Source organism: Meles meles, chromosome 8, assembly GCF_922984935.1.
Source record: "Meles meles chromosome 8, mMelMel3.1 paternal haplotype, whole genome shotgun sequence".
NCBI lineage: Eukaryota > Metazoa > Chordata > Mammalia > Carnivora > Mustelidae > Meles > Meles meles.
The window spans coordinates 6,028,203-6,051,853 of NC_060073.1; the positions used below are offsets into that span (position 1 = coordinate 6,028,203).

The window sequence follows — 23,651 nt, forward strand, 5'->3', positions numbered from 1 at the left end:
CCCACCACAGACCACACTCAACCACCACAACTTCCTTGCAAAAACCCTCGGCTCACCCGAGGGCCAGTGGAAATTTATTTATTTTTTGTCCTTTCTGTCTTTCCCCAAGTGGCTTTTCCTTGCAAAATGCCTGACATGACACCAGAGGGGAACCTGGGAGTGGGGCACCCCAGGGACTTAAATATAAGCTGGAGGGCAGGGCACAGGTGGGACAGGCGAAAGACAGCACAAGGGACATGGCTTCTCAGGTAGAGACCAAAGGTTTGTTTTTTCTGCAGGAAGAAGCTGTGCCAGACGGCGGGGGGGGGGGGGGGGGGGGGGGGGGGGGAGGCCCTAGGATCCTGGGTGGGAGGGGGTGAGGGGAGAGGCCCCGGACCCTGGGTCTGCACCGACAGTGCCCAGAGGAGCAGCAGTGACAGGGAACGCGGACCTGCCCTCACAGGCTCCACGGAACAGAAGGCGGAGAATGACCCAGCTGTGCTGCCTCCTGGAAAGGGACGAGGTGCTGGCAGAGCAAGGGTTAAGGCTGGCGCCCGGCCTCTGGCACCGTGGGCCTAACGCCTCTGCCTGCCACGGGGACAAAGGGGCCGGTGGGCAGGCGGCACAGGGGCCTGGCTCTGGCAGGGCAGGGGGTGGCAGGAGCAGGATCCCTCTGGGCTCAAGACACAGGCCCAGCATGGCTGTCCGCCCACCTGCTCTAGATGTGCTCAGACCCCACCGAGGCCGGCTGGAGCTGTGAGTATGGAAGGGGCGGGGACGAGGCACGCGGAGGGGAGGCGGGGAGGAGAGGAGAGGAAAGGGTGGGCTGCTGGGCCCCTGCGGCCCCCAAGCCCTTCCTGAGGTCCAGCCCAGGGCCCTGGATCCTGGGTCCTGGATCCCCTGGTCCCATTCTGGCCCCTGGCGCTCTCACTGCATCCAGGGACTGTACAGGCCAGGGAGGCTCCCAGCTCTTGGGGAAAGGGAGTGGGGACAGAAGGAAAAAGGGTAAAGGAAAGAAACCCACTGCAGCATACCTGGGGGTGGGGGGGTACAAGGGAGGGAAACAGAGGAGCCCTCATCCCACAGAAAGGTGTGTGGTGGGGTCTCTTTTAAGGTTACCTACAGGCAGCAGCAGAGCAAGCCCACATCCCCACCCCAGCCAAAGGTCCTGGGTATCCTCCTTGGGGGCTTTGACAAAACCAGGGCTCAGGGCAGCAGGCAGATGGGCCAGAGGGAGATGGGGAGCCCAGGACACCCCAAAGCCACAGACTCAAATGCCCCAGGAGAGGGAGGCCACCTCCTTTCCCCTCCAGGGGCATCATCTGGAGAAGGTGCCCCCTCCTGTCCCACCCCACGTGCCCCTCCTAGCAACAGCCACCACCAGCCGGCTTCACAGGGGTGCTGTCGATCTTGAGGTTGGGCCGCTCACCCCCCGAGGCTGCCCCAGGCCCCATCCGCTTTTTGATCTCAGCAGCCATGGTCATGAATGCCTGCTCGACATTGGTAGCGTTCTTGGCACTTGTCTCCAGGAAGGGGATGCCCAGAGAATCCGCAAACTCCTGACAAGGAGAGAAGAGAGAAGAGGAGGGGAGGGAGGAGTGAGGGGCAGCAGATCCCAGCCCACCCCGGGGGGGCCCGACCCAGGCCCCACCCACCTTGGCCGTGGTGTTGTCCACCACTTTCTTGGTGGTGAGGTCGCTCTTGTTGCCCACCAGGAGCTTATTAACGTTCTCGCTGGCGTAGCGGTCAATCTCTTGCAGCCACTGCTTCACGTTGGCGTAGGATTCCTAGAGGAGCCAGAATCAAAATACGGTTATTTTGCTCCCGACGCCCACCCATACTTAAGGCCAGGAGAGCAGAGGCTTCTGAAGGGGGTTTCCCTGGGCTCCCAAGAGAGACAGAACCCCTGAGCTCAGGGACCCAAAGGAAGCTGTCCCCTCTCCTCTAGGCTTAGATCTCCTCCCTGACCCACTCCATCTGAGAACCCCAAAGCCAAACCTGGCACAGCACCAGCTGTCTGCCAAGGGCCTAAGGGCCAGCTTCCTGCAGCCAGTCTCCCTGAGACACAAAAGGCCAAAAATATGGGGGGAGCAAATGACAACAGGAGAGAGACCAGAGAGGAGACAGAAAAGGACAGGAACAGGTTAACAAGAATCACAAAATTCCCCACAGTGGCCTTAAAATCCTTGTAAGGAGAGCGCCTAGGTGGCTCAGTGGGTTAAGCCGGTGCCTTCGGCTCAGGTCATGATCTCAGGGTCCTGGGATTGAGTCCCACATCGGGCTCTCTGCTCAGCACGGAGCCTGCTTCCCCCTCTCTCTCTCTCTCTCTGCCTGCCTTTCTGTCTACTTGTGATCTCTCTGTCAAATAAATAAAAAAATAAATAAAATCTTTAAAAAAAAAAAAAGTCCCTATAAGGTGTGAAGGCTTTCAGCCCAGTGGTAGGTGGACGGTCCTCGCAGAGGAGACCCTGGCCCATGAGGGACAGGTGCATCCTGGGAACAGAGCCAGATGTTCAGCCTGCTTCCGGCATTAACAGCCTCCTTGCTCAGACCGGCTCTCCCGACAGCTGGCCGCTCCCCGCCCCCTACCCCGGCTCGGAGACAAAGACAGAACTTTTAGGAACGTGGCTGAGCTAGAGCCACACTTTCCCTTCTCGAGGAGTCAGAAGCGTGGCGATACCCACTGAGTTCAAAAGTACACGTGCTGCCAGGCTGGGCCCTGTGGACGACGAAGGGACAAATACATACCTGGGTCCTGCCCTAATGCACTCAGGGGACAGTGGAGGACTAGACAGGGACACACACACAATGGCAAGACCGGGTGATGAGTGCTGCCGGAGCTCCAGGACCACCTCCGCCTGGAGAGACTGCGGCTGACCTGTGTCCGACGGGACGAACCGGCCTTGCGTGGAAGCAAGTGGAAGGGTGGGAAAGCGCAAGGCGAGGACATACAGCAGGTCAAGCTTCGGGATGGGTACGGCTCCTCCAGGGAGCAAGGAGAAGCTGAAGGCTGCTGAGACACAGGTCCTGAGCACAGAAGGAGTGGGGAAAGGAGGCAGGCCGGAGAATGGAAGGTCTTAGCCTGGCTGAATCTGGACAACCAGGAGCCCCCAAAGGTTTCCTCAGGAAGGGATCCAAAGAAGTACACCTGAGTTCTGGGAAGAGAGTCGGGACAGGAGTCTAGAGGCCAGATCAGACTGGCAAGAAGATGGCGACCAACGGAGGTGGCAGGAACGATCTAGGGAAGAGATATGCCCCGGGCCAGGGAGCGAAGCAAGGGAGAGCACGGGATTTAGAGTCCGACCATGCTGGATAAGCCCCAGCTCTGCCACTTACTGTGTGACCCTAGACCGGTCACCTGACCCCTCGGAGCTCCAGCTTCCTCACTTTGATAAAACAGTAGCTCTCAGTGGGGCTGTTGTGCGCAAGAGATGATGAATGCAGGCCTGTCTTGTAACAAGTGCTTAATTAGCAGGAGCGGCTGTCGTCCTCATCACTGCTATTGTGACACGTGAAAGGCCATGAGAGAGAAGGTGGTGGGGAGAACAGGGGCGGGGGAGGGGAGAGTTTTCTGGCCAGGCCAACAGGAGCTCTGCTACAAAGATGGCGAGGCAGCAGCCGGTTCAGTGAGAGACGCCGAGACCAGCGCTAGACATGCTGGGTCTGAAGATGACTTGGAGCTCAGGAGAGGTGGCCTAGGGGCAGGGAAGGGTAAGCTCAGAAGCCAAGAACCTTGGGTTCAAACACTGGCTCTGCCTCTCCTCGCAAACGAGCTAGCTATGAGACCATGGGCAAGTGACCTAACACCTCCCCAAGCGTATTTCATCTGGAAGAAAGGGACCCCAGCGTTCAGGTCACTGGGTGATCCCATGAAGGTCAGAACTACCGCACAAAGTGCCAGCAACACGGAACACAGAGAAGATGCACCGTGATTACCGTTTCTACAGGAACGACAGAACAGAAGACAGAAGTCAAACCACAAAGTGGCCAGACCCATGCAGGGAAAGTCAGGAAGCACAAGATCGGGGGTGGGGAGGGGTGGAGAGGGCAGGGACTGGTGGCGGCATCGCAGGGCAAACCGGTCTACAGTCACTGAAAAGAGAAGCTAATGTAGCAAGAGGCAGGAGAGCTGGAGATAGCAAACTTTCCAAGGAGAGGGAGGAGGAGGGAGGTAGAAGCCGTGAGAGGTCCATCAGGGCCAGAACTGCAATGAGGTCATGGAACTTGGCAGCCAGAGGCCCCTGATGACCTCTGCGTAGCGCACAGTCCCCGCACAGCTTGTTGTCCAGAAGGCATCGTGAGTTCCTGGTGAGCCCAAGGGCCCAGCTGCCCGTCGGAGCAGGAACACCTCCAGCCCTGATGTAAACATTTCCGTGTCCCCAGGGCCTGCTCCCCACTAACCAACAAGGTTTAGTAGAAAGAATAAAGCAAGGAGAATCGGAAGACCGAGGTTTTCTGTTTCCGCTACTTAACTAGCGACACGGCCCCAAGCAAGTCTCCTCACCGCTCTGACCCATTTCCTCACCTGTAAAATGGGAACCTGCTGCAGACTTCTTCGGAGTGTTAAGAGGCCGTGACAAGTTGTACAAACCGTAAAGGACGGTGGGACTGGGTCAGCCTGTCACCACCACCAGCGCTGCCGCAGCAGACCCACGGCTCCTACCCTCTGCTCATGCTGCGCCCAGAGTGCTGGGCTCCCTCGCCCGTCTAAAGCCCTGCACTCGATTCTCGAAGTGTCTTCACACAGGAAGCCGGGGGCCCAGCACAGCAACCGAGCAGCTGACTAAATAAACCCCTTCGAAACACAGGTGCCTAGAAACTCTAGAATAAGGCGGCAAGTTCATCCAGGAGGTGTGAGGCCCGTTTCTGCCAATCCTCACCGCGGCCTCAGCAGAACGCACTTCTGCGGCGGTTTCCCTCCCTGTGAAATGAGTCCAAGCACAGTCTCCCTTCCAGGCAGCATCCGGAAGGGAGGATGGAAGAGTAAAAGGAAACAAGAACCAAAGACCTGGAGTGCCTGGCTGGCTCAATCAGTACAACATGCGATTCTTGATCTCAGGGACTGTGAGTTCAAGCCCCATGCTGGGTGTGCAGGTTACTTAAAAAATATAAAATCCTAAAAAAACAAAAACAAAAACAAAAAAAACCCAAAACCTGGAACAAAACCAGAACCAAAGACCTGAAGCCGAGGAGGCAAAACTGGAGATGTGACCTGAGGAGTACCTGGTCGGTGACATCGTACACCACAATGATGCCATGAGCCCCCCGGTAGTAGCTGGAAGTGATAGTCCGGAACCGCTCCTGACCAGCCGTGTCCCACTACAAGACAGCAGGAGAGAAGGGCAGGTCAGCCCCGGGCTACTTGCCCAGAGTCCTCACCTCTGAACCAGGGACTGGGAAGAGCGACACTCACGATCTGAAGTTTGATGGTTTTGCCATCCAGCTCGATGGTTCGGATCTTGAAGTCCACCCCGATGGTGCTGATGTAGCTCTCCGTGTATGTGTCATCCTGGAAAAGGAGGGACCAACAAAATGGCCTAGGTGAACAGGCCCAAAGCCCATTTGGAAAATCTCCCTCTAGGTCCCTGCCCCGGCCAAGCTTGTAACTGCTAAGCCCCCACTTTCAGCACCACAATCTGCCAGCCCTGTGTCTTTGTTCAGTCAGAGATGTTACTAGAAGGTCCTGCGACTTCATCCTTGGTTCCAAGGTCTTGCAACCACCGTGCTCTGGGTTGCCCCCTCTCCCTCCTGCCACCAGCCAGGACCCCGGTGGATGGTACGGGAGGCTTCTTACTCACAGCAAACCGCAGAAGCAGGCATGACTTGCCCACGCCCGAATCACCAATCAAAAGCAGCTTAAACAGGTAGTCACTAGAGAGAAAGGATGGAAAGGCATGAAGGCAGGCAGGGAGCGCACCCGTCAGGCCATCCTACAATCACAACTACGGCTTTCTCCCACGCTGTGAGGCTTGCCTTGGTTCGGAGTATCTAGGTGCTCACAATATCCTCCCACAAGTCCTGGGAAGAAAAGGGCTGACCACCCCCCATACTACAGCTGGCCCAAAGGACTGAGTCTGAATTCCCACTTTACAGAGAAGGAAACTGAGGCACAGAGAGGGAGGGACATAACCTACCAAGGATCACCATCATTAGGAGAAAAAGCTGGGTGTCCTACCCTGACACCTGACAGACTCTGGTCTCAGGGCCAGTAGGGGCTAGTTAGGAAACCCCCGTCACTGCCCTGGGGCCCATCTGGCTTGGCAGGGGAGGTCCCAGAAACGGAAGCTAGGGTCCAGCCTAGAACCTGTTAAGTGAGTATCTATGTAAAGAGCGTGGTAGGAAGCCTCTAAGAGGTGGCCAACGAGTAGCAATGACCGCAGTTAAAACACACCGAGTTCCTACTTTGCACCTGGCCCTACGTTAACCACTGCGAATGCATCGTCTCATTTCAGCCCTCACATCAGCCCTCGGCGGCGGGACGGTGTTTCTCCCAACCAATGAGGAAAGCAGAGGTCAGAAGAGGGAAGTGACTTGCCCTAAGTTACACAGCTGTTAACTTTAAGGCTGGAAACCAGGTTCAGACTCCAGAGTCTCTGTGAGAGCCTGTCGGTTCCCCTCTGGGTCCCTTATAATCCAGCTCAGAGCTTCTCCCTTCCCCAAGGAAATCTGAGGCCTGGATCTGGAGGAGAAATAGGAAGTGGCAGAAGAGGCAGACGACAACTGACACCGGGGGAACGGTCAGGAGAAGTCCGGGGCAGACATGTGGGCCACCTACCCGCAGGGGGAGTGACCAAGAAGTGAGGAGAGTCTGAGGTACAGAGAATCCCACTGGAAGGGGAGAAACAAATGCCACATTCATCTAAACTTCATCGGCAGCGTGACGGCGAAGGGAAGGGGTGTGACGGTGGCGCAGGGGCCCTGCACAAAGGTGAGGAGAAGGCGGGAAGGGACTGGCCTCCAGGAGCGCCAGGGCAGCTAGACCCAGCAAAGGCCGAAGCGGCAGCCCCTGAGGGTGGACCTCCGGGAGAGCGACCCAGAGCAGTCCCTCGGGGCCTCCCGCCACTGCCCAGCCCCAGGAACCGGATTCCGGGAGAACGGGAAAAACAGAAAAGGATTTACTGTCAGACCTAAAGGGCCCGAGTCTGGACAGGCTCCAAAACGCCGGGACCGTCGTCAGCACCCAGACCGCCACTGCAAGCAGCAGGTGGGGAAACTGAGGCCTGGAGAGACCGAGGCTGCGGGGTCACCTGACCAATAGGCCTGTTAGGGATCGGTGCTTCGGGCTGAAGTAGTGCCCCTTGGGGTCGCAGTGTCTGGGTCCCGGGTGCAAGAACTCGGGGTGCCGAGCCGGGGTCCTGGGGCCCCCCGGGGGGAGGGGCAGGACCCGGATGTGGGGGGGGGGGGTCAGCGGAAGAGAGACCCGGATGTGGGGGCGCCGCTCCGTCCTGACCCAGGCCGGACAACCCCGGTAAGCGTACAGCCCCGTACTCGGGATCGAGGCTGCGCCGGACGGCGCGGGCGGGGCTCACTCACTATTCGGGGTTCATGGCGGCGGCGGCGGCCCGCTCGGTCGCTCCCAGTCAGCTCCGCTCCGCCTCCCGTTCCAAGATGGTGGCCGCTCCGCCCCAGAGGCCCCGCCCGCGATGCGCAGGCGCAAACATTCCCGACTGGGGCCTTGCCGCGTTGCTTCTCGGAACTTGTAGTCTCTTCACTTTGCCCGACAACACCCCCCACCCCCCGCGTCTGCTGTTGCGCAGGCGTAAACCCGAGGCCGCGTCTCCCAGCCCACGCCTCATCATCGCCGCGCATTGCCTTCTGGGGCTTGTAGTTCGCTCCCTATAGCCGTACCTAGGCTGGAGGACACCTGACGCGTCCCGACCGTAAGAGGTCAGTTTAGGGCTGGGGTTGACACGTTTCATGTTTGTCTGGCAGAGGCAGTCATCCCTACCCTCGCAGTTCCTCGCAGTTTTAGCATCAGAAGTTCACTTATTTGGGGTTCTTGGTGTGCTGGCACTCCTAACTCAGAGGCAGCCCCCGGAGGGTGTCGTCACCCACATTTTATAGATGGAAAAGGTCTCGTCTCGGTAACTCGCTCAAGATAAAACAGCTTAGTAAGGGGCAGAGTTCAAAGCCCGCGGTCTCCAGAATTTCAGTGATGAAGGTTGTTAGAAAAAACTCAACCTGTGAGGCCCCCAAACAAATCCGGGAAAGGAGCAAACTACCTGGGCTCCAGCAGCGCCGGACCGGACGTGAGCGACACACACACGCTCGCAGCCTCTCCCGACCTCACCCCCAATCTGGAGACGCTAGGGGCCCTTGGCCTCCGCCCCCAAAACAAATCCGGCTCAGATTCAAACGGTCTTTATTTCTACAGCAACATTTGAAAATAGAGAGACCGCCTCACCCCCGCAACTGGGGCAGCCCCTCCTGCCACAGGGGCCATCACTGCCCCTAGCAAGAAGCTGCAGGCGAGGGGAGAGGCGTGGCAGGATGGCTCGACGGGCGGTGCCCGGGGCGGGGTCAGGCCGTGCCTGGGCGGCGCCGGGCGGGAGGGGCAGTGCGTAAGGCCGGGACGCGGGGCGGGACCCGGCGGTGAGAGGACGGGCAAGGGGAGGGCTCTCCGTCCTGGGGCATGGGGCGAGGATGGGGCGAGGATGGGGCTCAACGCGCCCCTCAGAGGCCAAGAGGAGCGCGAGAAGGCCCAGGGAACCCTTTGGGGAGGCGCCGCCCCCCGAGATGTAGAGCGAAGATACCACCGCGCGGAATGGGGGTGATTAAGGCCTGGGCGGTACCACTAGAGAAGGGCACGGTGAGGGCATAACCGGGCAGTACCGTGGACTGAGGGGAGGGGCGCGGCCAATAACTTATTTCTCTATATACAGAAGCAACGGCCGGGGGGTGGGGGGCAGAAGGGCAGGAGTGCTGAAGGGACCGCAGGTGCTTAGTGTTCTTGGCTCCCGGGGGGGGGGGGGGCAGGGGCCTGGGGAGGGCGGGCCACTGAGTCTCTATCTTGGAGACTCTGGCCAGCCTCTCACCTGGCCCTGAACCTAAAGAGGGGGCCCTGCTGGATGGAATAAATAAGGGCCGGAGCTGGAGCGGGCAGGCCCAGCCTCCAGGGCTCAGGCTGAGATGACAAGGGAGGAGGTTACCCTGAGATTGAACAGAAAAGACGGGGGTCCTTGGGAGAGACAGGTGGGGCAAGCAGCAGGCCCATGCGAAGGGCTGGGGGTGGGGGCAGTGCCGGTGGAGGCTCTGGCAACTGGCTGCCCCTTCAGGATTAACCCACGAGGGAGCTTCGTCGGGAGAGGTCCATGGAGCTGGAGCTGAGGGTGCGGCTGTCGGAGAAGCCGGTAGCTCCAGGCTGTGGGCAGAGCAGGCAGGCGGCTCAGGGTGGTGCTGCTGCCCGGATGGGGCCCAATCAGCCAGAGTCCCTGGCCCTCCCGCCCACCCCCACAGTCACTGCGTCCGCCCTGGCCACTTGCACGTCCAGCCCAGGCAGGAGCTGGGTTTCCCTCATTTGTCTTCCCAGGGTCCAGCCCAAAGCCAGGCCTGGCACAGAGCCGGAAAGGTTTCGGGATGAACAGACGTGACCGACAAGCTCGGCCAGTACACAGGACATGCAGTCTCTGGGCCCTGGGGCCTGGGCCTCACTGCCCTGTGCCCCCACACCCGCCCAGCCATACCTGGACGGGCTCCTCCACACTCTTGTTGAGGAAGTTGAGGGAACTGGCCCGCTTCATCCTGAGGAGAAAGGAACGCCTGGATTTGCCGAGGGCGGAACGGGGTGAGGGAGGAAGTGGGAAGGGGTCAGGTGGGGGCTGGAGACGGAGGCTGACCGGAGGGGAGCAGATCTGTTGGGTGGCGGAGCTTGCAGGAGATGAGGGAGTTCACCTGGGTCAGGAGCTCATCTGGGGTTGGCGGGCTACCGGGTGGCTTCTTGGGAGGCCCATCCGGGTCAGAGGCTCACCTGGGGTTAGGAGGCTCCTGGGGGCCACCACCCTGCAACTTCTTCACCAGCATCTCACTGCTGCGCCGCAGGGCATCTCGGAGCTTCCCAAAGGAGCCGCTGCGCCGCAGGGAACCACTGCCGTCCTGCGGGGCGGACCAGTCTTTCTCTCTGCCACACTGACGACCCCTCCTCCTGGCCCCGCCCAGCCCCCAGACTCACCCCGCTCCACTCAGCTGCAGGCCCTGCCTCCTCAAAGTCAGACTCGGGCCGCGCCCCGGCACCCCCTGCCACATCCCGGCTGCCCCGGCGGTCTCCACGCCCACCGCTGCCATCCTTCAGCAATTCCACCACCTTGGTCTGGCTTGCGGGGTCCAGGCCCTGAGGGAGGAGCGGGGCGTATCAGCTGGAGCCCTGAATCCTGACGGGAACACACACGGCCACCCAGGTCCCTGCCCACACCCCCCGTGCCCGCTGGCCCACCTGCTTGCGGCTGCGGCTGGCACAGTCCTCTAGCGTATGTGCAGCTTCTAGCTTGCCCTGGCGCCGGTACAGGGCCCCCAAGCTGCGCAGGGTGGTGTTGACTGTGGGGCTGTGGACAGGACAGCAGGGTGGTGTCCAACTCCGTGCTCCCCGGGGAACCAGGCCCATCCTAGCCTCCGGCCCACATGGGGCCCCAAGGAACCATCCCGCCAACCAGAATCTCTCCCCTCTTGTGTCCAGCCCTGTGCTAGGCCTACTTAGACTCTCCTGTCTTAGAATCACCCCAGGTTTCTAAGGTTAGGGACCTGGCCCCAGAGCTCTAAGTGGGATGTCGTCACCAGGACTAAAAGCTGGGAGACCCAAGGGCAAGATAATCAGGTTGTCCCAGTGCAGAAAGTCTTTTTGGGACAGGTGGCCTATGACTCTGTTCTCGAAAGACAAATTGACACAGAGGTGTGTGTGTGTGTGTGTGTGTATGTGCGCGTGCGCGCACGTGAGCATTGTGGAGCGCAGAGCCCGGACTGGGCCCCCACCCAGGATGCTGTTTCCCTGCCGCCTGTTCCAGTTCCAGCCGTGCCCTGCCATCCTCACCTGTCTACTTTACAGGCCTTGTACCAGCTGCCGTATTCCCCGTAGGGGGTGCTGTCCCGGCGCTTGTCCTGGAGGAAGCAATGATCAGGGGCGGTGGCAGAAGGCCCTCCCCTCTACATATCCCTCGGCTCACCCTGCCTCCCCAGCCCTGCCCACAGAGCTACCTTGCTCTCCTCCCGTTCTTCTGCGTGCATCCAGATGGGCTTGTTGTCCCCTGGGGGGAGAAAGGGGGCCGTCACCAGCCTCCCATATAGGCTTCTCCTGGTTGAACCATAGGACTGGGGTCTGGGGAGGAGGTCGGGTGTACCCAAGAAGGATCAGGATTGGGCTTTGTTGAATGAATGAAGGTATGAATGAATGAATGAGTGAACAAAAAACAGACTCGAAACAATACTGACCCTCTTCTGGAACACGGAGGTGACATGGTGACATGGCGCGGGCCTGTGTTTGAGGGGCTTGGGACAGAGGGCTGGGGGGAGCAGGTCCTTAAACGCCTCAAGTCCACAGCCTGGGACACATGCTGGGCCTGAATGATAGGCCAGGCTGGGTGACCCCAGAGCAGGAAGTGACTGACCACTGGGGGCCGGAAGGAGGCTTCCCAGCCGGGAAAACACTTGGGGTGGGCTCTCATGGTGAGCAGGAATCGCCCAGCGGAGGAAGGGGAAGACTCTGCTAAGGGTATATGCAGCACCAGCAGGACCCCGGAGGCTGTGTGAGTTGGGCACGTGTGTTCACACGTGCGTACACACGGCTGGGAACCAGTCAGACCCCACAAGGGCCCACCAAGCTCAAGTATTTGCCCTGGAAGCTGATGGCCGGCCAGGCTTGCGCTGTGTGAGCCGGGGGCACAGGGTGGTCTGAGCCTCACCATTGACAGAGCCAAACTCTTTCTCGTGGGCACGGGTGAGGATCTCCTTGTACAGGGTCTCTGCGTCCTGGTACTTGCCCTGCTTCAGGTAGCAGGAGGCCTGGAGAAAAGGGCCCAGAGAGCGGGGATGTGGGGAGCTGAGCCTTCTCCTTCCTTCCCCCCACCCCACTCGTGCCCTTGCCCCGCCCCACTCCTGGCTCAGGGTACCAGGTTGTTCTTGGTCTTGGCCACGTTGGGGTCATCAGGCCCAAGGCGGGTGGCGTAGATCTCCAGGGCCCTGCGGTAGTAGTACTCCACCTCCTCGGCTTTGCCCTGGTTCTGGCACAGCAGGGCCAGGTTGCTCAGCTGCTTGGCCACGTCCGGATGAAACTTGCCCAGGACCTGGGATAGGAGCGGGAGCCAGTGGCTGGGCTCAGGGCTGCCCTCGGCCCCTGCCTGCTAGGCCCTGCCGGCCTGCCCAGCCCTGCCTGCTCCCACCTTCTCTCGGATTTCCAGCGCCCGCTTGCACAGGGGCTCGGCCTCTTTGTACTTGCCCCGCTTGCCATACAGAACTGCCAGGTTGTTTAATGTTGCGGCCACCTGGGGAAGGGGGTGCAGAATTGACACTCAGTGACCCAGGGCCCTGCCCAGCACAGGGCAGGGGGCAGCCCCACCTCCCACCCACTCTCACTCACAGCCGGGTGGTCCTTGCCCAGTGTCTTCTCACGGATGGCCAGGGCATCGTTGAGCAGGTGGGCAGCCTCCTTGTACTTGTTCTGGTCCCTGAGTGCAGGCAGAAGCACGGTGAGGGGTGTCCTCCAGCCCAGGGCCCTCCCCCTGTTGGCCCCAGAACCCCATGGTCACTCCTCTGGTATTTACTGATGAGTGGATGTGATTATGACGCAGGGGTTGGGGAGACCTGGTCAGCCTCTGCCCTCCAGGGGCTTGGGGGGGGGGACTTTGAACAGTTTACTCACAACTCACCGGGGCATCGAGTACTGGGATACGATGTGCCAGACTCCCCAGGACTCTACCCCGACTTCCTCAGACCCAGTGAACCTTGTTGTCTACTCCCCAGGGCCTTTGCGCATACTGTTCTTTCCAGCAAGGAGAACTTTTCCAACCCTCTCATGTTCTGGGCAACTCCTCTTTCACCAAAGACCCCCTTTTTTTTTTTTTAATTTTCTCCCCCAAAGATCTGGGCGGCCTCCCTTGTGTCCTTAAGAGTCCTCAGGTGCTGTCTCCATCCCTAGCTATGCCCAAGCCTTTCTCCTCCAATAAGTCTATCTGTAGCCCAGGCTCAGGAGGCCCTAGGCACCCCGTAGGCCCAGGCCTCTCTGGGCATAAGCTCCTCATCTGTGGCCGGGCTGCCTGGTAGAGCCGAGCTGCCCAGTCCTGGCCCACAGCAGGGACCGGTGGTTTGTGACCCAGGGCTGGAGCCCTTAGGCAGTGTCAGACTCCCACGGATGCTTGTGACTAGAGGTGCCCTCACCGATAGACCAAAGCCAGGATGTTCAGCATGGTGGCGACGTCAGGGTGGTCGTGGCCTGAGGTCTTCTCCAGGTCCTCGAGCGCCTGCTTGCAGAGTGGCACGGCCACCTCGTAGCGGCCCTGGGAGGCGTACTGAATCACCAGGTTGTGTAGTGTACGGAGCCGCGCTGGGATTTCATAGCCTCCGTGCTGGGCAGCCACATCCCCTCCTCCAGGGCTGGGGGCTGCAAGGCCAAGGGCAGACCAGATGTACCGACTGCCCCCCCCCAGGGCGGGGCTGGCACATGCAAGCCATGCCTTTGACCTACCCAACAAGTCACTAGCTATTCTGCCTCAGTTTCCCCATCTGTAGAGTGGGTAGAGTCCTAGTCCCAATCCCTCAAGCTGTGTGTTGTAGAGCAAGCCGCCTAACCCCCGAGCCGCAGCCTCCCATCTGCAGGAGGGAGACTTGGACACGGGGGCTCGATGCCATTCGTAAGATGAACATGGGCCTCGGGCTCAGCTCTGGGCATACGTGCGTCCTCCTTAACCCCCAGTGGAGGCTGAGAGGGAGAGAAACCAGTGGTCCCAAGACGACTAGTGGCAGAGCATGACTTGAGCCCGGGCCAGGCTGCTCCAAAGCTCTCCACTGCGATACCTGTTCCTCAGAGCTTAGGGGGAGAGAAGCAACACGTGAGACCTGCCTGACGACTCCAGCATGCTGGGCTGGGATGATCAGAAACGCGGCGGGAAAGAACACGGTGGACTTTCGGTCACCGTTTCTGGTGACCACTGGGTCCCAAGGACAAGGAGTTCCCATAGCCCCCCCCTTACCCCTCCCCAGAACCGGCCGCCTCTCTGCACCTGGGCTCTGCTCCTCCTCGTTGGGGAACAGGTCATCCAGTGAGTCTTTGGGGACATCCCCCTTCTCTTCCTGAGGACAGAATGAGCGTCAGGGGAGGAGGGGCATGGCGGCCCAAGTGTCAGTGGCCGGGTCAGAGCCCAGTGCACTCCGTGTGCCTCCCTGCTCCCCGGCTCCCCCGCCCGATGGCCCTGCAGCGGCCGTGGTGGGGGCTCACCTTGGGGGACGTGTCCTCGTCCAGCTTGCGGATCTGGCTCATGAACAGCAGGTGCTGCTTCTCCTCCTCGAGCTGGGCCACGGCCTGCTCGCTGCGCTGCAGCTTCTGCTGGGTTCCGGCCAGTTCCTCGCGCAGCCACTGGTTCTCCTGCACTAGACGCCGCACCTGAGCCCGCAGCTTCTGCTTTTCTGACTCCACGGCCCCCAGGTGGCTCGACAGCGCCAGGATCACCTGCGGTGCCAGCCAGCCAGGATGAGGGCTAGTCGCGTCCACCCCCCCCCCCCCCCCCCGCCGCCTGGGCCTCCTGGGGTGTTGGGGCCTGGCCCTGCCTACAGGGCCGAGGGCCATCAAGTTCTCCTTTCATCAAGGGAGTTTCCCCCGAAGGCCCCAAATAGACCCTAGTCCAGGACCTGAACCCAGGAGGTTTGGGACCACACCCCCTCCCAGCTCCTTCCTGCTGGGGTCAGGCCCTGGGTTCCCAGGCTGGCTCTGCTGGACTCGGAGAAAGTCCATCCCCTCCCCTGGGCCTCTAGCTGGTCCTCTGCATTAAACTCCCAGTTCCCACCTCACTGAGTTGATCACGAAGAGGCCTGGCTGGGGTTCTGCGCTTTCCCTGAGCTAGTCGTTCTCTTCCTTTGTCTCTCCTGGGGGTTGTACCTAAGCTCTGCTGCCGCGGCCACTCTCCCAGCACCCCCTACCCCAGGGCTAGCAATTTCCTAAGAACCCTGAGAAGTGGCTGAAGGGACACGGAAAGACCCCGTCCTGATTTCTGCCAAGGTAAGCCCCTGGCCTTATGCAGCTCCTAGAAAGGAGAGGTGTATGTGTCCCTGAGAGGTGTATGTATGTGTGTGTGGGAACCAGAGGGGAAGGGGACCCAGAGGCCTCAGCTTCAGCCCCTACCTGTCTTTCCAACCTCTAGGACTCTTTTCCTGAGTGCTCAGGTTGTTCCCGCCTTGGAGCCTCGCACAGGCTCTACTCTCTGTCCACCTTTCAGTCAGGGTCATTCCTGCAGCCCCGGGAAAGAAGGGCACTCTCCCTCCATGCCATCCTCTTGCCCATCTGTGTCGGTGTCTACGCACACTAGGAGGGGGACCCCTCTGTGTTTCTCTCCGTACCCGGCAGCCAACTGGCCAAGGAGGGAATGACCAGCACACTGCACTGCCACAGGGCCAGGCCTGTGACCGTCTGGGACCCCGCACTTTCTAGTGGACTAGCAAATCCGTAAGTGACAGGTGTTTTCACAACCACTAGCTTTTTAAAAAAATTCCCTAAACAGCCTGGAAGTATACACAGCAGATGGCATGAGCCCTATTTTAAAGACAAGGAAACCAAGATGATACCACCTGCCCAGGACTTATGGAGCCAGACGGCATCTCAGCCAACACTCTGCCCTGGAGAAAGTGTGTACTCCTTGTCCTCCCCAGCACACCCCAGGGCCTCCTGAATTATCTCCGTCAACATATCGTCCCGGCAGACCCAGTGTCAAGAGGACCAAAACAGAACCCCCGATCATGTGGGCTTTCTTGCCCCCTTCGCTTGCTCCAACCACAGTCTGGGTTACTCTGCCCTCCTCTCTCCCTTACTTCACCTCCAGGTCCTGCTGGACCCACCTCCAGAACATCCAGAACATCCAGAACCAGGCCCTTTCTCTCCTCCCTCGCGGCCACCTCTAGTCCAAGCTACCATTCCTCATTTGAATTCAGGCAGAGGCTTGCTAGCTACCTGCCACCTGCTTCAACCCTTGACGCACTCCTTATGGTTCATTCTCCACCTCTCAGCCAAAGGGAGTTTTTATTTTAAGACTCTTTTATTAAAAGGAATCTCCACACCCAATAAGGGACTCGAACTCACAATCTCAGAATCAAGAGTCACATGTTCTACTGAGTCAGCCAGGCCCTCCCAAAGGAAGCTTTTAATATCTAAGGCAGACTGTATCTTTTGACTACTGAAGCCCTCCAAGGGCTTCCTGCTTTTCTGAGAATACGACCCAAACTACTAAGCTGCAACATGATCTGGCTCCTGCCCTGTCCACAGGCCTCTCCTGTCCCTCTCCTTCCCCAGGAAGCTCTGGTTAGACAGGTCTTCTCTCTTTTCTCCCACCACAAGATCTTTCCTATCTCAGGACCTTTGCACATGTAACCTCTTGCCTCCCTCCCTTTTCTGGAGGCCAGTTCATTTCTTCCTTCGGGTTCTGGCTTAAATGTCACTTCCTTAGAAGTCTTCCCTGACCCATAAATAAGACCTCCGGCTTTAAGCTATCTCAAGATCTTGTTCTCTACGTAGAACTTAATCACAATATGTAACAAATGTACGTATGTCTCTGACTCTCTCCCCAGTAGATTAGGGCAGAGATCTTGTCTCTTGTTGGACCTGTGTCTCTGGCACATAACAGATTGCCTGGCACATAGTGGGCACTTGATAATTTACCCGTAAAGGAATGAATAAGAGAATGAATGTGGGGGTCGGTTCTTAAGGATCTCCTTTTTGTTCTCCTATGCTTTTGGCCTCTGCTACCCATCAGAGAAGTCAGGAACAGGGTTCTGTGTGGGGACTAAAGGATGATTAAGGCTCTTCTGAGGCAAGGCACAGCTGGGGTTTTCAAAGCCGGTTCATTTTTCACCAGATATTTACTGAGGTCTTACCATGGGCTCCAGAGGCCACATGGTTCCCTGTTCCGGTTCTGTTCCTACACTGCCAGGATTCCTTTGGAAGACTCCATCCCTCCCGTAACCTCCCACCTCAGCATCCCACACCAGCCTACCTGGGCCTCCCCCAGACCCAGCTCGATGGCTTCCAGGGAGCGACGCAGGAGGACACATCGCTCCTGCGAGCCGGGCTCCGCCTCACCAGCTTCATGAGCTACCAAGGGAGCGAGAAGGGCACGATGCTCCCCGCGTAGGGTCTCCAGGCCTTGGATGACGGCCTTGGTGCCCAGCACAATCTCATCCTGGCTCAGCTTCTCCTCCCGCGGAAGCACCATCGTAGCCATGGCGTGCCGCCTGTGAAGGCGAGGGGGCGGGCAGGCGAGAGCCGGGCCTTTGGCCACACCGCCGTCCGCCCCGAATTAGGTAAACACCTCCGGCCCCAGGACGCCTGGGTCCCCCGGGTGCCCGGGTCCCCCAGCCGGCAACCCATACCGTGCCCGCGCTCGGCCTACAGGGGGCGCGCCCAGCTCTTCTCGGCGGGGGAGACGCAATGCGGTGAGGCCGGTGAGGCTGGACCCGGATTCAGCCCAGACCACCGGCTCAGGCCGGCGGGGGACTTCCCCGGGGACTCCCCTAGCCAGGACAGGGAGCGCTGGAGGACGGTCCTACAGGGATCGTGGAGGCTCACTCCCGTGCAGGAGACCCCGGCGCCTCTAGGGGATGCAGCCCCAACCCCTCGGGCAGCCCCTTCCCCAACAGGCGGGCCGAGTCACAGAGCCCCTCCTCTAGGGAAGGCCGCCCCTTGGGAGACCCTTCCCCTAGAGGGCCTTGAGATATCAGCTTCTCCGTCCCCCCCAACCAGGCCGCGCCCACAATGACCGCTCCCCATACGCGGGCGCGACGCCCCGCGGACCCCTCCCCTGAAAAGGCCGAGCTCCCGCCCCCGTCCACCCAGGACCGCGCCCCCTCCCTGCAGACCCGCCTTGTTCTCCCACAGCCTGCGCCCATGACGACCCCTCCCCTAGGCCGACCCAGAGGCCCGTCTCCCGACCTGATCGGCCCACGCGGACCTACGCCTTCGGCTCGGGCCGGGCTCCTGCTCAGGTTCCGGCTCCCGCCCCGCTTCACCCGGACCCGCAGCCGTGAGCGGGTCCCGCCGCCTCCATCCCGCCGGCCTTCCCAGCAGTCCCCGCGCCGCCTTAAAGGTGAAGCCTCTACCTCGGCGGCGTCGGAGGGGGCGAAACGCGCTCTTCTCTTCCCGCAGGCTGCCTTAAAGGAGCGCGCAGGCCGGAGTCTCTCGGGGCTGGGAGGGGGGGACTAGGGCGGGGCCATGCGATGTGGGGGGCGGGGTCACTGCGGGGGCGGGGCGTGGGCTCCCCGAGGCACCGGTTCCCAAAGGCCACAACCCCTACCCCCGCGGCCTCGGATTCCTCGACTGTACACCGCCCCGAGGCCGCAGGGGTGTGCAAAGGCTCGGGAGATCCTAACCCTGAATGCACCCAGTGCCACGGCCAGAGAGGACCGCGGCAGAAACCGAGGCGCAAGAAGGCCTGGCCTCCTCCGAATACAGAACCAGACTTTTGACATTTATTGACGTTTATCGAGGTAGTTGCCACTTCCTGAGCTCTTACTGTGTGTCGGACGCTTTGATGCTTTAAGTGCATGTACTCATTTAATGCCCACAAAGACCCAACGAACCGAGCACTGCTGTTACTCGCGTCTTCCAGGTCTGATCCCAGGCCCCTTTGTCTCTACAGACTAGTTATGCCCCTCACCCAACTTTCAGAACTGTTTATGTCCCTTCTTGGTCCTAAGGGAGAAAAAGTTGACGAAGGGCAGCTGGGCATCTGCGGAAACAGACACTCTTGTCCCTGTGGGTGAATGGCCACAAGTGATGTCTGTTGACCAGTTGCCCAAGGCAAAGTGATTCCGGGCTCAGAGTAACTGTCACGTCCTCAGAGAGCCTTCTCTGATCCCTGACTTCCCATAGAGCCCCCTCCTACACCTGTTTCTCTCTGTAGAACTTAGTTCTTCTAATATTTTTCTTGGTTTTCTGTCTCCTCCCTCCCTAGAATGCAGCCCAGACCTGCCTGTCATGTTCACTCCCACAGTAGCCCCTGGCCAGCCACACAAAAACAATTAGTAAATGTTGGTTTAGAAAAAAGTGTGGGGGCGCCTGGGTGGCTCAGTCGTTAAGTGTCTGCCTTCAGCTCAGGTCATGATCCCAGGGTCCTGGGATCGAGCCCGGAATTGGGCTCCCAGCTCAGCGGGAAGCCTGCTTCTCCCTCTCCCACTCCCCTGCTTGTGTTCCCTCTCTTGCTGTCTCTGTCAAATAAATCAGATCTTTAAAAAAGAAAAAAAAAGTGTGGGAGCGGAGCACCTGTTGCTTTGGCCAAATAGCTTCCAAGCCCAGGTTTAAGTGAGATGCTCTGCAGCTCTGGATTGGTGGCTACTTTGCCTCTGTCCCCACTGCCCTCTAGGTCATGTCTCTAGTGGGTGACAGCAGGATAATCCCCTGAGGTACAAACCCTGCATAACAAAGCCTGGCACCGGTCCCCGAAGATCTGGGTGTTCCTCATGAGTCAGGGTGGGTTCAGACCCAGAGTCCCCCAGGTTCAGTGTCCCGGTGGATGCCCGAATCCCCTTGGTATCATCTCTGCCAGGGAGAGAGGTCCTACATCCCTAGGTCAAGGATGTCCTTTGACAGGGAGACAGGGAGCTCACCACATTCTGCTGTGAGACTGATCTAAAGGTTAGGAAGTTTCTCCTCAGCTCAGAAAGTACTTTCCAAACTCAAGTTCCATCTTCAGGAAGAATAGCTTCTTCTTTTTTCCTAGTGGAGATATTTGAAGACCTCTGTGGTCCCCCGCCCAGTCTTCTCCTTGCCTGTCCTGACAAACCTATCCCTTTACCCTCCCTTCTCCAGTTTCCAGACCCTTCTCCATTCCAGTTTCTTTTTTCGGGGTGTATTTTAGGTTCAATCCAGAGACGGCTCAGAATGTGGTGCTCAGTCAGTCCAGGGCTCAGGGATCCAGCCAGGGAGTGAACTTCACGGATCACAGAGGGATAGTCCGCACTTAATCACAGTGCCACCTGCCCACTGTGAAGTTGCAGGCCAGGCTAAGTTTGACAGCCACCACACTGGGTCTGCTCAGGGTCAGCTTGTCGGCTAAAACCCTACACTGTGCGCCTCCCAGTTACGTCCAGCCAGGTTCTTCCAGATTCTGAGCTTCTGCCCATTATTTTTCCCCCAGTGATTTTGAAAGGTAGCTAGTATAGTTCTACAATGCAAAATTCAAAAGGCACCTACAAGTTACGGTGACCTATACTTCTTTCTTTCTGATGGCTGTCCTCAGCCTTCAGCTTTTCTCCCCAGGATCTCCTACTGTTACCAGTTTCCTGTGTTCATCCATTAGGTTGTGTCCCTTAGTGTTGAACTTGGGTTTGTCCTTGTCAGTCTTCCTCCAGGCCCCAGCAGGTTGGAGTCTTTAGTGTTTGGGGGTCTGTCTTCCTTTAGCCCTCCTATCGGCCTTTTCTCCCAGAGGAGGGCTGGCTGCGGTGTGATAATCTGACCTGTGCATCATATCGTGACTGCATTCCCAACTTGACAGCAAGTTCCTGGAGAGGAAACGGGAACCTGGAGCTCAGGGCCCCTTTGTCATTCTTACTGAGAATCTCTTGTGAAAGGGGCTTCATCGGAAGGTTCTTCTAGAGATTGGGATTCGGTGGTGCCACGTGGGTCCTGGGTATCTCTTATTATTTTAAGTCTTCAGTGGTGCCCCGTGCTATGGGTCCTGGGTTGAGAGCCACTGCTTAAATGTTTTTGTTCTACAGGTAAGGAAACTGGAGCCCAGAGAGGGGAAGGCAGCTAGCAGAGAGAGCGTGCTGTAGCGGGGAACTCAGGCTCCCAGGGACCACCTCGTCCTTCTCTCATCTATAGTCCAGCTTATTTTGCTGCATTGTGTAGGGGAGACGGACCATATAGAGTAGAGGTCAAGAGAACTGAGGTCCGATTGCTCGTATACACCCTCAACACAGCCTCATGCAGGTCCACCCGGAAGCCCTGAGTGGACACTTGTCTGCCACATGCACGTGGAGGTGTGCCCGTGTTTACAGGCCCTCGTAGGACCATACCACACACACCCACGCACAAACACACAGTCACAACCCCTGCCTTTTCCCCTTGTGCTTTCTCTCAGTCTAATAGCGCACATTCCTTTTGTCATCTTTTTCCAGATAAATGGAAAGAGCATTTTTCAGTTTCCGTTTATGACTTCTGCCGGATTCTTGCTGCTCCTGCTCCGGCTTTTCTGCTCTCTGCAGGGTTCTGGGCTTTGTGATTGATTCTCTTTGGCCATCCTGCCCTGCTCCTCCCTGTGTGCTGAGGAGGGGTAGGGGAGGTCTGCCCTGCGGGGTTCTCAGGGTCTTATCTTGCTTTAAGCGCTTAATCTTGCTTGTGTCCAACCTTTTCAGCCACTTGGCTTCTAATCTTGTCCCTGAGGGTTCTACTGTGCATCTTTCAGGGGAAGAGACTGTTACTTCATCCCGCTCTGTTCTGCCGCTGCTGGTCTCCTGCCAGGCTGCTGATGGGTGCTCTGTTAGCGGAGAAAAAGGGAGGAGTCTATGCCCAGTGGTGATTCAGCTCCTTATGCCATTTTCCGCAGAGCTTATCAGCTTGCCCCCTCCTGTCCCATGCCTGGGGACGTTGTTTTTGCTACTTTAAATGTTTTCTCCCTTAAAATCACTCCTCCTGCTCCCACCCCTTCTCCCTTGGATCCTCAGAAGCACCCATTCCATTGAAATCTGCTTTCTTAAATTTTTCTTTTTCCTTTGGCTAGCATCATTACTTTTCTTGGAAGTGTTTCGGGGGCACTTTGGCCAAGCATGTCTTCCACCTGGAAATGTCAGCGAGTTCATGACGTGCTCAAGATTGGAGGCCCCTTAAAGATCGTGTCTCCTTTACGTGACGAGCAGCTCACTGCTTCCTGAGGGACTCGTTCTACTGTGAACACCCCTGGTTGTCCATTCTTTCGGCCCCTGAGTCAACAGTCCAGACTGCTTAGAGCTCCCCCGAGAGGCTCCTGATTCCTATCCTGGTAGCCACTTGGCAAACCGGTACCCTCTCTTCCTTGTGACCTCCCAGCCAGACTAGAGGTGTCCTCACCCTGCTCAATGAGAGGGCACACAGGCTTTGGGGTCATACTCAGCTAGGTTCAATGCTATATTTCTCCATCTGCCCGCTGTGGGGCTTCACGCATGCTCTGTAACTTCATCTGTTTCCTCATTTGTAAAATAAAGCTCCTCGTACTTACCTCTTTGGGTCCTTGCGGAAATAGAATAAAATAGCAGAGTTAAGATCTTAACATTAGGCCTTGTACGTAACAGACACTGTTACTAGTGTTTAGGATTATTATCACCACCAGCCTTACTGTTGGATCGACCCAGTGCTAGTGGACGGAGAGCAGGGAGAAAGCATACGAAATATTGGGCGGTCTCTTAAGGCGTTGGAAGGAACACACATTCGGGATGAAAGCGAGCAGTAAAAGAGGCAGCAAATTGAAAGGCGTGTCTGGATACAAGTGCTAAGCTGTCTGGTGCTGGCAATAGATGCCCTACATGGTCGGGATGGAGAGAGCAACGCCCAGCCAGGGGTGTTCTCGCCTCCTCCGCATCCTGTCAGTTCCCCTGTGTGTTCAGGACGCCTCAATCTCCAGCTAACCCCGATCACTGCCCTGAGCTCCGTCCAGGCCTATTTTTCAACTCCAACTGGACACTAACCTCTGAGCAGCACAGAGCATCCTTGCCCTAAACTCACCATCTCCTGCCCAAATCTCTTCCGGGGATGTCCCACCCTCTGCCGGTTCACCTAGAGCAGCCAGCCAGGCCCTCTCCTTGGCTTTTTCTCTTTTGACCCAATTTCCTCCCCAGCCACCTAACCCTACTGATTTTACCTCTTAAATTGAACGAAAATTTCCATTCTCCTGCAGCTCTCCTCCCTTTACCATCGTCTATGTCTCTGTCACATCTTTTCTCAATTGCTACAACATCCTTCCAGCTCTTCTGGTCTTCAGTCTTGTTTCCTCCAATCTGTTGTCACAAGGTGATCTTGCTAAATTCGCTCATCTCACTGCCCTGGCTCTCCGCTGATCTCAGGAGAAAGTGCACAGCCCTCAGCCCGCAGACAGTGAGGATAACCACAGCTATAGGGCTCTACAGTGCCCTGGCTGTCTCCTTTCTCTTCTGCCCTGTCATTCCCCATGCCCACTGCTTTGCAGTCTTGTTAACCACCCGAGGGTCTCGGAACAAGGCAGACTCTCTCTTATCTGTTTTTGCCATCTCCTGTGTCCGGAATGTCCACTGCGTCAGGCATCTTTAAGATGCTGCTCAGGTGTCGTCTCCTTTGTGACATCTTCCCCAGGCTGGATTAGATGTCCTTCTGGCATATTCCTGTGCAACGTGTCATGCTTTGTGGCAATTGTCTGTCTGTTTGCCTCCCTTGCTCACCTCGGAGTTTCTATATACGTAAGAACCCCACCATGTTTTCATCATGTACCATGATAGGACTAATTAATACATGTAGGATGTATGGATGATTGGGAATTTGGGATCTG

The 23,651-nt window shown here is 58.1% G+C and overlaps 2 protein-coding genes across 8 annotated transcripts; both read right to left on the minus strand.

Annotated features, from left to right (window-relative positions):
* Window positions 1-31: 31 nt before the first annotated feature.
* On the minus strand, window positions 32-7,640 carry RAB1B (RAB1B, member RAS oncogene family). Of its 2 annotated transcripts, none has more exons than XM_046014865.1 (6): window positions 7,513-7,640; window positions 5,778-5,850; window positions 5,393-5,488; window positions 5,203-5,298; window positions 1,635-1,766; window positions 32-1,538 (listed from the first exon to the last, which is right to left on the minus strand). In XM_046014865.1, exons 1-6 carry the CDS (start codon window positions 7,524-7,526, stop codon window positions 1,344-1,346), a joined length of 606 nt encoding a protein of 201 aa, XP_045870821.1. In that variant the 5' UTR covers window positions 7,527-7,640; the 3' UTR covers window positions 32-1,343. The 2 variants fall into 2 exon arrangements, with proteins under 2 accessions (XP_045870821.1, XP_045870822.1); XM_046014866.1 differs by lacking the exon at window positions 7,513-7,640 and adding an exon at window positions 6,755-6,849.
* A 684-nt stretch (window positions 7,641-8,324) lies between these two features.
* On the minus strand, window positions 8,325-18,332 carry KLC2 (kinesin light chain 2). Of its 6 annotated transcripts, none has more exons than XM_046014862.1 (16): window positions 18,259-18,332; window positions 17,157-17,431; window positions 14,396-14,626; window positions 14,181-14,250; window positions 13,339-13,561; window positions 12,542-12,629; window positions 12,345-12,446; window positions 12,075-12,248; window positions 11,868-11,967; window positions 11,164-11,213; window positions 11,000-11,067; window positions 10,409-10,517; window positions 10,148-10,306; window positions 9,947-10,071; window positions 9,663-9,720; window positions 8,325-9,340 (listed from the first exon to the last, which is right to left on the minus strand). In XM_046014862.1, the coding sequence occupies exons 2-16, from the start codon at window positions 17,382-17,384 to the stop codon at window positions 9,257-9,259; spliced, it is 1,869 nt and encodes a 622-aa protein (XP_045870818.1). In that variant the 5' UTR covers window positions 17,385-17,431; window positions 18,259-18,332; the 3' UTR covers window positions 8,325-9,256. The 6 variants fall into 6 exon arrangements, with proteins under 6 accessions (XP_045870818.1, XP_045870815.1, XP_045870814.1 ...); XM_046014859.1 differs by lacking the exon at window positions 18,259-18,332 and adding an exon at window positions 18,092-18,241 and having other exon boundaries at window positions 17,157-17,394; XM_046014858.1 differs by lacking the exon at window positions 18,259-18,332 and adding an exon at window positions 18,092-18,240.
* Between the last annotated feature and the right edge of the window lie 5,319 nt (window positions 18,333-23,651).

Coding starts and splice junctions, on each gene's coding strand:
- RAB1B (XM_046014866.1), bottom strand. CDS start 6,834: ATGTGGCATTTGTTTCTCCCCTTCCAGTGGGATTCTCTGTACCTCAGA. Junction 5,489..5,777: donor GCCTGCTTCTGCGGTTTGCT/GTGAGTAAGAAG, acceptor CTCCTTTTCCAG/GATGACACATACACGGAGAG. Junction 1,539..1,634: donor TGGACAACACCACGGCCAAG/GTGGGTGGGGCC, acceptor TCTCCTTGTCAG/GAGTTTGCGGATTCTCTGGG.
- KLC2 (XM_046014862.1), bottom strand. CDS start 17,384: ATGGCTACGATGGTGCTTCCGCGGGAGGAGAAGCTGAGCCAGGATGAG. Junction 14,627..17,156: donor TGGGTCTGGGGGAGGCCCAG/GTAGGCTGGTGT, acceptor CTGGCACCGCAG/GTGATCCTGGCGCTGTCGAG. Junction 12,630..13,338: donor ATCCTGGCTTTGGTCTATCG/GTGAGGGCACCT, acceptor GCCTGCACTCAG/GGACCAGAACAAGTACAAGG.